The sequence below is a fragment of the Acinonyx jubatus genome, chromosome B2 (genome assembly GCF_027475565.1).
Source record: "Acinonyx jubatus isolate Ajub_Pintada_27869175 chromosome B2, VMU_Ajub_asm_v1.0, whole genome shotgun sequence".
In the NCBI taxonomy this organism is placed as follows: domain Eukaryota; kingdom Metazoa; phylum Chordata; class Mammalia; order Carnivora; family Felidae; genus Acinonyx; species Acinonyx jubatus.
In genome coordinates, this window is record NC_069385.1 from 96,087,238 (window position 1) to 96,100,462 (window position 13,225).

The following is a 13,225-nucleotide window of genomic DNA, read 5'->3' on the forward strand; positions in this document are numbered from 1 at the left end:
TAGGATACTTATATATGAATCATGCCCCATCATTTTGAGACTGAGAATCTGGAGGCAAATTACTTAATGTTTAGAAGACTACATTTTTATGTAAAATGAAGAGAATATTCTGACTCTCACAGAACTGTTGAGATTAGTGTTTTCTTAAACATTAACTGAATTAAAAAATAAACATATTATTCTCTCTTATTCTGTATTTGTTCATTCAACTAGCCACAATGTTTTACTACTTATAATATTAATTATATGATGACTGCTATTAATTGAGAGCTGAGTTTTTAACCAAGGCAGTCTGAATCCAAAGTCTGCACTCTATACCACCATACTATGTGGTCCCTACTTCCCCTGTCTGGTATACAAAATAGATTACAGAAGATATTTATGATTGGCATGGGTAGTCAGAGTCTGATACTGGTCTATAGAGAACAGCAGCAAAGAATGAGACAAATCATCATGGGGGCACATAGTGTGGGTAAGGAAACTACCATTCCTCAAGGCAAAAAGTCACAAGATTTATCCTGCCTTTTGCCACTATTTGTCAGGCAGTTACAATGTTGTGCCGGAAAGAAAAAGAATGAAAAGAAGCTTGAGAAGTTATTTAACCTTTTTTTTAAGTTTTGCTAATAAGTCTGCACTAAAATACCACTTTGCTTCCATGGTGCAGGGTCAATAAATCACCCACTCTTCTCTCACCCAAATGGCCTTTATCTTTTTTTTTTTAATTAAAAAATTTTTTTTGAGACATGGGGAGGGGAAGAGAGAGAGGGGGACAGAGGACCCAAAGCGGGCTCTGTGCTGACAATAGCGAGCCCAATGAGGGGCTGGAACTCACGAACCTCGAGATCATGACCTGAGCTGAAGTCAGATGCTCAATCGAGTCACCCAGGCACCCCCAAATGGCCTTAATCTTAATTTCCCTTACTTAGCTTTAGAGAGATGGGTCCTGCTAGCTCTAACATATTCTGAGTTTGTTGTAAGTATATTCTTCAACAGGCAATCATTTTAGTGCCAAACACCAGGAGCTAGGTGCTATTGAAAAAAAGGCAAAACAACAACAAAACACATGATCCTACTTCTCAAGGGGATAATACACAAGCAGATAAATATGTTTGGTATGGTACAGAGGAAGGCTAGAGGAGGCAGCAGTTAGCTCTCTCTAAAAAGGATAACTCTAAAAGTAATGACCAAACAACAATGCCTACAAAATGTCAAGTCTCTACGGTTCAACCTAAGAGATGATATTTGAGCTAGTTCTTGTTGGGTGAAAGGGGAAAAAGAAGAGTATCAGAGGAAACTGCAGAGGAGACCAAATTCCTTAACTTAACATGGAACACTGTGGGCCGTCAAACTTATTTATATAAAGCATCAGAAAAAAAAAAAAAAAACCCACGCACATAACACTTTGATTTTTCTTAGAAAATCATATTGAGCATTCATAAAATCATAATTAGAGCATTACATTCTTACCTCATATGACAAGTAGTTTAAAGTATCTTTTCCTGAATTCTTTAATAGCAATCTTTTTGCCAAACTGAAGAATCACAAAAATGTAAAAACTCTCCAATTCATAAAACAGCCAGAGATAACAAAATGTTAGAAACTCTGGTACACATTGCATTATACATATCTCAGATTTCCTGGGTCAGCTAGGAACCATAAAAACTGTGAAAGCTCCTCAAGGGTGGTTATTTAAAAGTTATAATTTTGTGTGGCATTTTCCATGGGATTAAGTCATGAGTGGAAAATAAAGGCTGCCAAGTCTGAACTACTTAGATGCTCAGTGGTGTTTACCTTTTAGTGGTCTTGATAAACAACTTAGGTAGCAGGTTTTTTGTTTTTATTTTTTGTTTTTGTTTTTAACTCACAAAAGTTCTTTCATTTGTTTAACTCATTATTATGTGGCTGCTAAGCAGTGAGCTAGACCTTGAAAAACCATGTTGGGAAAACAAGATGGTCAAAAAAACTTGCTTCCATTTAGGTTGCAGATTTACTGCCAACTTTATTTAACCACTGAATTTTGGTTATAAGACTAGAGTTTTGATGAATCAAGTCCACTGCCAGACTCAAATTCCTAAACTCCTAATAGCACAGAGTATGCTCTTTTAAAAAAAAAATTTTTTTTTAATGCTTATTTGAGAGAGCGTGCGCGCGCATGCGCGCGTGCGCATGAGTGGGGGAGGGGCAGAGAGAGAGGGAGACACAGAATCTGAAACAGGCTCCAGGCTCTGAGCTGTCAGCACAGAGCCCCACGTGGGGCTTGAACTCACAGACCAAGAGATCATGACCTGAGCCAAAGTTGGAGGCTCAACTGACTGAGCCACCCAGGAGCCCCCAGGGTATGCTCTTAAAACAATTGCATTATGTGAGAGATCAAGCAAATACACAGAAAATAAATCAGCTGGGCTATTCTATGCTTGTTTAGCCACATTTTCCTCCCTACATTCTAGTCTCCACATTCCCATTCTCAAATCTCCAACAACAAATACTTTATTGGAATATATTAAGACTTCTGTTGTCCTTTAAGGTTAAAGATGTCACTGAAATAGTTAAACTTCTTCAGTGAAGCTTAAACCATTTTCTAAAATCACTGTTTTGTTTTTCCCTATGGTTATTAAAAAGCAGTCTGTTATGGAAAAACCAAAATAAAAGCATATGACACAACTAAATAGTGGTACAGCCAGGAAACTATTCGATGTGAATAAAAAAGTTCTCTTTAATCTATGGAAGAAAACAGCTTTTCCTTTAAGAAGAGGGAAAGACTTAATTTATAGAAACAGCCCATTAATAATCAGATAGAAGTGCTTGTTTTCATAGTTCCACATTTAACTTGTAATATTCTTGTTTTTTGACAGAGAGAGAGAGAAGGAGAGAGAGAACATGTATGCACAAGGGGGAAAAGTGCAGAAAGAGAGGGAAAGAGAGAATTCCAAGCAGGCTCCGCACTAGTGGAGGATTTGCGGGGCTTGATCCCATGAATCGTGAGACCATGACCCTAGATGAAATCAAGAGTTGGATGCTTAACTGACTGAGCCACCCAGGTGCCCCTAACTTATAATATTCTTAATTCAATACTACTTGAAATAAAGAAAAATTAGGAAACCAAAATCTTCTCCTAGCCTAGGGTTAGAAAACTTTTTCTGCAAAGGGTCAGAAAATAATTATTTTAGGCTTTTGTCCTTGATTCAACTTCCATAAGAAAATGCAAACTCTCAAAAAAAAAAAAAATGCAAACTCTCCTTTAAACAAGGAAACAATATTTCTGAAACTCAGGGGTAGGAGGTTAATAGGAGGGAGTAGGAGTGGATGAAGTGGTAAGAAGGGGAGCAATTAAAAAATACAGATACAGTGAAGTAGGAAAAGGATTAACTCCATTAGGTTACCTTCTGTGGATGTGAATTCTTCTTCTATTGAAGTATTTTTTATACCCAGGTTATCATCACTATCACATTCTGTAAGGCAGAATAAATACAAATATATTTCTGAAACAGTTATTGTGCCATCATTTATGTAGTCTCAAACAATATTATTTTCAATCACTTCTACCATAGCAAAGCTTTCTAATTACAATTCATTAGTATTATACCACTTTTCCTATAGGTTTCCTTTTCAAAAATGCTTACCAAATACTACTTAAATAAATCAAGGGGGAAAAAAGGCTAATGAAATTAATTCAATTTCAGCTCTATATTCAAATTATTTGAAAAATTTATTTTAGCACAACTGTTAATGAATATAAAATTCTATTATTAAAAAAACCTAGAAATTAAGAAAAGCTAGTATGCTTGTTTAAATCTAGCAAATAAACTCCCAAGTTTAAGTTACATGAAATCATCTTAAAATTTCTAAAATGATGAGATAAAGTTCTTCTATATTTTGACTATCATGCATCATTGCCATAGAGACCACAGGCTTAAATTAGCAATACTTCTTCATGGCACAAACTCACTTACCTGATGTCTTATATACTTTCATAATAAAAAACCTAAGTCTATATAAAAATGATATGACTGATCAGGTATTGCAAAAGTCACTTAAAATTTGAACCAGTGAGCAAAGACTTGATTTATCACTTTAACTACATTTAAATCAATATATACATCATAGTGACTGAATCAGAAATTAAATACCTGAATATAAGTCATATGGACATATTTGCTTTTGTGGAAAATAGGTAAAAACTTAAATATACACTTAAAAATTTAAGATTTTTAGTATTTATAAAAATCACTATATTTCACTTATATTTCTTTGTTGCAGAAATTTGTTGTAAGCCATCTTTTGCCATTCCAGCAAAAATACTAATGCTGTTTTTATAATCTGTTATGTACACTTACAAACTCAAATATTTCAAGCTATGTTTTAGGGAAATAAAACTTTACATTTACAATCTGAAGAACAACAAATTAAGCCTTAAGACATTAGGAACAATGAGAAAGTACCCAAGGTTTCTGTTATTTCAATTCTAAAGCAATGCCAGTCAAAAGCAGAATGTTTTAACTGGACTAAACAATTCATCATTGCATACAAGGCTTAGGCAAAAGTGTAGGTTTGAATCACAAGGATTAGCATGACACTAGGTTGCAAAAATTAAAAAAGGTTTTCTTTGCCTCAGTCAGCCCCACCTGTAGAACAGAAAAAATCATGAATATTCTTTCCTGTTTTCATTGACTTACAAAGAATTAATTGTATCACATAGATCTTTATGATGGTGTCCTAACCAACAACCTGTGGATAGTCTCAGTAACAGCCTGAAGAAACAACTGGCAGACTTTTAGAATTAAGTTCAACAATTATTTTATATAATGACTACTGGATACAGCATGATGCTACTTCTGTCAGCCACATTTTCATGACATGGGTGAACTTTTGTTTCATACTTAAGATGGCTTTAAAAATTTGTGTAATTGGGGGGGCGCCTGGGTGGCCCAGTCAACCGTCCTACTCTTGATTTTGTTCAGGTCACGATCTCATGGTTCCCGAGTTTGAGCCCTGCATCGGACTTTGTGCTGACAGTGTGGAGCCTGCTTGGGATTGTCTGCTTCTCTCCCTGTCCCTCCCCGACTTGGTCTCTGTATCTTTCTCAAAATAAATAAAAACTTAAAAATTTTTGTGTAATTGGTATGATTCCATAGATACCAATGATACTTAATGCTTCCTTCCATCCATTCATTCCAAAATGATGACATACACCAAACAGATATGACAAAGTCCTAGGCCCTATGGTACTCAGATTCAACAAAAATTATCTTGAAGCATAGTAAAATCTGCTTTCAGACTGAATTAATTCATAATATCAAGTTCAACCTTGAAAAAATATTCTAGGGAAGTTAATACTTTACATAAAACTCAAAGAAGATGTTTAATTACTAAAGAACTATAAACAACTGAACATACAAAACTATGTTTTTAAAAAGAAAATTTTTACATAAATCAGTATTCTTCAACTAAACTACAAGATACAGCTAAGTTCTGTTATATAATTAGATCTCTAAGAGCCCATAGAATTCTTTTTTTTTTTTTTAAATTATTTAAAGTTTAGTTATTTAGAGAGAGAAAGGGCAAGTGGCGGGGGGGGGGGGGGCAGAGAGAGAGAGGGAGAAAGAGAATCCCAAGTGGGGAGATCATGACCCAAGCCAAAATCGAGTTGGAGGCTTCACCCACTGAGCCACCCAGGCACCTCCAGAACTTTTTATATAAGCAATTGCCACCAATGGAGAAAGAAAAAAGAAACGAAGAAAGAAAGAAAGAAAGAAAGAGAAAGAAAGAAAGAGAGAGAGAGAGAGAGAGAGAGAAAGAAAGAAAGAAAGAAAGAAAGAAAGAAAGAAAGAAAGAAAGAAAGAAAGAAAGAGAAAGAAAGAAAGAAAAGGTAATGTAGAAATTCAGCCATTATAAAGTATGACTAAGATAGGGGTTTGTTTGTTTTTATGAAAGATATTAGGGAACTCACAGTGCTGATCACTTTCCTTGGCTGTGTTTGATATATAATCAGCAATACCAAAACTCACAATCAAATCTTTTAATTTTCTGTCCACCCCCATACATCTTCCTAAATGTTATTTTTGTTAAACTCTCATATTTGGTATCTTTATATAAACTCTGCAATTGTGTTGTCAATACTACAGCAAAATGTCTTTATCTTTTCCAAGGAGATGGTTAGAGTCAATAATTTGCACTGGATTCTCTACATCATAAAATCAGATATTTGTATCAGTAAAAGGCTCAGCCTTACCAGGAGATACTGATAAAGAGAAAAATACTTGCTGTGTGGCCACAGGTAGCTTATTTTAACCTTTCTGGACCTCCACGAAATGGGATGATCTTAACACATCCTACCTCACAGTGTTGAAAAGGTAATTAAATAACATGTGGAAGTTGTTCTTTAAACATGTTTAAACATATTCAACCACTACAAATATAAAAAGCAGCCAGGAGAGTGGCTGGCACATTGTAGGCCCTCAATAAAGATTAGTTCCTTTTCTCTCCTTAAAAACATTTAAGTGACAAGTTATATTTGCATCTTCGGAATATGAGTCAAGTTAGAATGAACATATATTTGTGAATAAAATGTAAAAAAAAAAAAAAAAAAAAAAAAAGGTCTAGAGGAAGAGAAAGTATACCTGGCTCCTCTGATTAGGATTACTAGAAAGGATCCATGTTTCTTGGCAAGTTTTTTTTTTCATTTTATTTTTTAAGTATGCTTCACACCCAGCATGGAATCAATGCAGGGCTTGAGCTCACGACCCTGAGATCAAGACCTGAGTAGAGATCAAGAGTTGGACACTTAGGGGCACCTGGGGTGTTCACTCTTGATTTCAGTCAGTGGACTGACTCTTGATTTCAACTCATGTCATGATCTCATGGTTCCTGAGATTAAGCCCAGCATTGGGCTCTGTGCCGAGAGCATGGAGCCTGCTTGGGATTCTCTCTTCCCCTCTCTCTGCCTCTCCACTGATGATTTCTCTCTCAAAATAAATAAACATTAAAAACTAAAAGTGCCAGATGCTTAAATAATTGAGCCACCCAGGCATCCCCTGTAAAGTTTTAAATGAGTGAGAACAACTGGGGCGCCTGGGTGGCTCAGTTGGTTGAGCGTCCAACTTTGGCTCAGGTCATGATCTCGTGGTTGTGGGTTCAAGTCCCATGTCTGAGCTGTCAGCTCAGAGCCTGGAGCCTGCTTCAGATTCTGTGTCTCCCCCATCCTCTCTGCTCCTCCCTTGCTTGTGCTCTCTCAAAAATAAATTAATAAACATTTAAAAAAAGTGAGTACAATATAAAATAAAACTAATGAAGGATAAGAGGGCCAAAGGTGTCAAATTAATAGATGTTTTAAAATAGCTCTACAGAGATTTATATATTTATCATAGCTGTAATCAAAATGTAGGTGATTGAATCCTGAGGCTTAGAAGAAGAGAGAATTTAATTTACAGGGCAAAAGCCATGCCACGTTCAAATCTCAAATTTAGTCTAAAGGGTTATGTTGCCAGAAAGAGTAAATGACTTACTCTAAGTGAGAGATTTTTTTAATATATGAAATTTATTGTCAAATTGGTTTCCATACAACACCCAGTGCTCATCCCAAAAGATGCCCTCTTCAATGCCCATCACCTACCCTTCCCTCCCTCCCACTCCCCCATCAACCCTCAGTTTGTTCTCAGTTTTTGAGAGTCTCTTATGCTTTGCCTCTGAGAGATTTTAAAAAGTACCAGTAGTAAAGCACTTAGCTGTTCCCTCCCTACCAAGCAAAAAAAGTAATATCTTATGGTGAACTGACTTGACATTTATATAGGGAACCAGCCACTCAGACTGTATTTATTTCTATTGTGAAAAATACTTCCTGAAAAAAACCTTCCATTAACTGAAAAACTGGCAAAAACTAAAGATACAACATTGTCACAGATTCTCATGACACTATTCAATAGATTCTTCCTTGTTTATATAGGAAGCTCCAGTTCAGTAATATCACTTTCTGGTCCTAACAATAGAAAATTTCTGAAAAATTATAAAGAAATAACAGGTTCAAACTTTTTTTTTTTTTTAGGTTCAAACTTCTATCATTTGTTTATGCTATGGTGGAGATTTACAAAACCTGAAAAATCAGCAAACTGCCTATAAAATAATGACTAATATGAGAGAACTTCTCATTGTATGTTACTTGCAGTATGAATTTTTGTCATATTCTAAAGAGTTTTGTGGGTTAATCAGTAACTAGGAGCCTTGAGAACACAAAGCCCCTGAAATTGTATTTGATATTGCATATACAAGTTTTTCTGTTTTTAATTTTAGAGTGAAAGGGGTGGGGCATCTGGGTGGCTCAGTCAGTTAAGCATCCAACTTTGGCTTGGATCATGATCTCATGGTTTGTGAGTTCGAGCCCCACATCAGGCCTTCTGCTGACAGTGTGGAGCCTGCCTGGGATTCTCTCTCTCCCTCTTTCTCTGCCTCTCCCCAACTTGCATGTGTGTGTGCTCTCTCTCAAACAAACTTTAAAGAAAGAGAAAAAGAGAGAGAGAGAGAGAGCATACAAGCAGAGGAGGGACAGAGGGAGAGGGAGAGAGAATCTTAAGCAGCTTCCACCGTCAGTGACGAATCTCTTGTAGGGCTCAATCTCAGGACCCTGAGATCATGACCTGGGCGAAAATTAAGAGTCAGATGCTCAACGAACTGAGCTACCCAGGTGCTCCTATACCTGTTCATTTTTGAGGAAAGAAACATAGCTTTTTGTCAGATTTTCAGAAAGGTCCAATGATTTCCACCCCAAACGGTCTTATTTTCAAATCTAAAGATAGGAACACTGTGCTAATAAGCTAGGAGGGAGGAGTTACCCTGGCATTCTTGTGGTAACCAAAAGTACCTTAAAGGCCTAAGAAGAATGACAGTATTTGTGGACACTGAGAAATTTTCTAAATCCCAATACATATCAAATATCATTTTTAAACAAACGCTATTATTCTACTATTTTTCAAAGCCATTTATTAGGAAAGGTGATGGAATAAAGTTATCCGAGGACTGTTCTTTTTCTTATTATAAAGTTCACTACTAGTCAATTTGATGTCTTTAAGCCTTCCATAAAGAAAAAAATTTGTCTTCAACTGAATCTGAACATACTGTGATTCAGTATACCTTATTTTTTTGAATTTTTTTGAATTTTAGAGCTAGCTACGTAAGTATCTTTAAATCTAGGTCTAAATGAAAACTCATGATTGAAGGAGTCTACACATCTTTGGCCACTTAATTTTAGTAATTTTCATTACTTTTAAAATGTAGTGGCTGTAGCACATGAAAAGATGCTTGGGCACCTGCGTGGCTCAGTCAGAAGCGTCTGACTCTTGACTTCTACTTGGGTCATGATCTCATGGCTCATGAGTTCGACCCCCATGTCAGGCTTTGCGCTGACAGTGCGGAGCCTGCTTGGGACTCTGTCTCCCTCTCTCTCTGCCCCTCCTCTGTGTGTTCGCTCCCTCTCTCTCAAAATAAATAAACTTTAAAAATTTAAAAAAATTAAAAGATGCTCAACATCACTAATTGTTAGGGAAATGGAAATCAAAACCACAATGAGATCCCACTTCATACCAATTAGGATGACTACTATAAAAAACAAACAAAACCTAGAAAACAACAAGTGTTAGCAGGGATACAGAACACTTGGAACCCTTGTACACTGTTGGTAGGAATGTAAAATGATATAGTCACTATGGCAAACAGTATGAAGTTTCTCAAAAAATTAAAAATAGAATTAGCATATGATCCAGCTATTACACTTCTGGATATATATTCAAAAGAAATAAAAAGCAAGGTCTTGAAGAGATATTTGTGCATCTATGTTCATAGCAGTTATTCACAAGAGCTAAAACACGGATACAATGTAAGCATCCAATGATGGACAAACAGATAAGCAAAAAACAGTCTGTGGGTTCAGCTTTTGGCTTTGTCCAGCAAGGCTGAGGATGGCAGAAAGGATTGCTCAAGATTCCATGCAAGTCAAGAGAGGTGAGAGGGAGGTTTAGGGAAGTCTCTCCGAGCTGCTCTCAAGTTCCCATGTTTATTGAGCAGACATTTAGGATAACATTGTGCAATACTCAGTGGGCTACATGCCACTAAGAATGCACAGAAAACGTGCAGAAAAACAAGTTAAGACAGGGTAAAATATTCCATGTGATAACATGGTCTAAGGAATTTGTGAGCATAGGCAGGACCTAACCCTTAGGTATATATTAACAAAGCTTGGCTGCTGTTTTCAGCAAGGCCAGAAACCAGTTTTCTGCTTTGCAATGTGTTCCCTTATAATCTCTTAACCCAGGACATACCTATTTGATTTCCCACAAAAGTCTATACATACAATGGAATATCATTCAGCCTTAAAAAGGAAGGAAATTCTAACATTTGCTATAACCTGGATAAAGCCTGAGGACATTCTGCTAAGTGAAACAGGGCAGCCACAAAAAGACAAATGCTGTATGATTTCACCTATATGAAGTACTTAGTCAAAATACTGAAGAATGGTATTTGCCAGGGGTTGGGGAAAGGGGAGTGCGAAGTTACTGTTTAATGGGTATAAAGCTTCAGTTTGCAAGATGAAAAAAGCTCTGAAAATGGATGATGGTGATGGCTGCACAAAATGTAAATGTAGTTAACACCAGTGAACTATATACATACACTTCAGAATGGTTAAGATGGTGAATCTTCCATATATTTTGCCACAATAAAAAATATTAGAAAAAACAGAAATAAAAAGTAGTGGCTAGGAATCATATTTTTTTCTTATGGTAGTAATAATAAAAATAGCTGCTATTAAATACCCACAGTACTTTATATGCTGTGCTAGACATTTTATACGTATCATTAATTCTTACGACTTTATAGATATGAAAAGTGAGGCTCAGAAAAGGTTCAGTAACTTGCCTGAAATCACACAGCACGGAGGCAGCAAAGTTAGCATTCAAACCAAAGCCCATGCCCTTCTTTTATGCACTGTAGTACAATCTCTGCATTTCATAAAAATTCAGAATAAAGTACACAGGTGCCCTCAAAGAGCAGTAAATTCATAACAGCACTGATTATGAACTGATTAAAAAAAAACAAAAAAACCACACACACCTAGAGCATAAGGGGCACTGAGAGGGGAACAATCAGAATATAATAGCCTATATCTTACCTCCAACCCTAATACACCCATGCAGACCTACTTATATACAGCTCTCATTCCAAATCAAGTTGGTAAGAAAGGCAAACCGATAATAAGTTTCACGTTGGAAATTACCAAAGAAATGTTTCCCACATCAGCAGCATAAGAAAAGGGAAAAAAGGTGGTCTAGGGTGGCAGAAGGTAAAAATTTAGGTATTTCACAGGATATTAAGTGGATGTTGTTAAGGACTGGGGACAGGATGGCAAAAAAATAAAAGAAAAAGATTAAAAAAAAAAAAAAAGACCAGCCAGAGATAGAAAAAGCAAACAGATGAAAACAAAAATTACAGAACAGGAAGATAAAATTCAGTACTAAAGAATGACATAAATATGCAAAACAGAGTTGATTTTCCTTGAAAGAGCAAAGTTGGGCTAGTAGATTAAAGATTCCTAACTTGGCAGAAGTAAACTGATCCACTGTAATGAGTGATTAGAGCAAAATTTTTCAGAATGGGTTTTCAATCAAAATGTGGCTCCAAAAATGTTGAAAGAAAAAAATACCTAGGCGGACAGCAGAGTTGGAAAATTTAAAGCATATAATAAAGGGGCGCCTGGGTGGCTCAGTCGGTTAAGTGGCCGACTTCGACCCAGGTCATGAACTCACAGTTTGTGGGTTCAAGCCCCGCATTGGGCTCTGTGCTGGCAGCTTACAGTCTGGAGCCCGCTTCAGATTCTGTGTCTCTCTTTCTGCCCCTTCCTTGCTCATGCTCTGTCTCTGTCTCTCAAAAATAAATTAAGTGTTAAAAAAAAAATAAAGCTTATGATAAAAATGCCAAAGATACGTTTTCATTGAGGTCATTCATCAATATCTTCAAATCTTATTCATGACTGGAAGCCATTAGGATATTTAAAAATTATCCTTTTGTTCTTTTCTTCTATTCACATTTACTTCAGAAATTATGAAAAAAACTCATCTGATTCCCTAGAATTACATCCTTTCTTAAATGCTTGGTAGTGAAAGTGAACATTAGCACGTCCTTTCATTGAATATCAGAATGTCAGAGAAGAGAGTTTAAGTCCTGGGAAGAGGACAGGAAGGTACCTCTTTCAAGGAACTAAACCTCTCTCAGGGCTTCATTTCATCCCTGCCAATCTCTTAAAATGATCTTTTTTTTTTTTAATTGCCATAGTATTATTTATTCTTTCTGGTTTAATCTATAAGCAATTAGCTTTCAGAAAAATTGAAGATAAATTTGGAATTTCAGAAATAGTGAAAATCTGGATTCTGAGCTTTGCAAAATTATACTAACATATTTCAAATCATGAATATGTATTTTATATACATGAACACAGATTTTATCTATTAGATCAGAAAAGGCTTCAGAAAATTATGAAATCATCCTTTCTCTAAAACACTAAAAAATGAAAGGGAGAAAAGGAAAAAATAAAAAAAGTATGAGAGCATGATGCTTTAGTGAGCAGCCAGTAGTTCACTAGTGGACAGCAGTTTATTGGTTTCTCTCAGCAGTGAAGTCTCCTCCTCTTGGGTGGTTTGCACTGTGACTGCAGCTGCGTACCTTTGGTAGTATCAGATATGCTATTTAACAAGGCACACATCATATCTCCCTCTAAATGGTGAGGGTTTAGTATATGTGCTGGCCTCTGAGTCTTCTTAAATTGGTTCTCTAGCTCCAGAAAACCTTGATCTCCTGAGAGGATGGTGAAAGGAATCTGCTTGGGTAGTTGTTCATCTAGACGGCCAGCCTAAGTTGGAACAAAACGCATATGTTGATAAAAATCAATATTTGAGTTTTAAACCATTACATCTATTTCAGTATGAACACATACCTAGAAAGGTTTATTTATTTATTTTAAGATTTTATTATTTTTTTAAAGTAGTCTCTACACTCAACATGGGGCTCAAAGTCAACCTCGAGATCAAGAGTTGCACACTCCACTAACTGAGCCAGCCAGGCACCCCTAAAAAGGTTTATTTAACTTGTTCTCTAGCTCCCACCAAAGTATGATACAAAGATCTCCTTCATAAATAAAATATAACACATTTAATCAAATGTAAACTGCCACGAATTATAAGATAAGCTA

At 36.1% G+C, this 13,225-nt stretch overlaps 1 protein-coding gene across 5 annotated transcripts in view; it reads right to left on the reverse strand.

Annotated features, from left to right (window-relative positions):
• The window catches only part of ZNF451 (zinc finger protein 451), an 88,050-nt gene that overhangs the window by 9,979 nt on the left and 64,846 nt on the right, over positions 1-13,225 (reverse strand). For 3 of the 5 annotated variants that reach the window (XM_053222630.1, XM_027057516.2, XM_053222629.1), the window contains 2 exons: positions 12,700-12,886; positions 3,381-3,449 (listed from right to left, as the gene is read on the reverse strand). In XM_053222630.1, the coding sequence (XP_053078605.1) occupies positions 3,381-3,449; positions 12,700-12,886 (256 nt within the window). The remainder of the gene's footprint in view (positions 1-3,380; positions 3,450-12,699; positions 12,887-13,225) is intronic. The other 2 variants (XM_027057523.2, XM_027057521.2) reach the window with 1 other exon arrangement.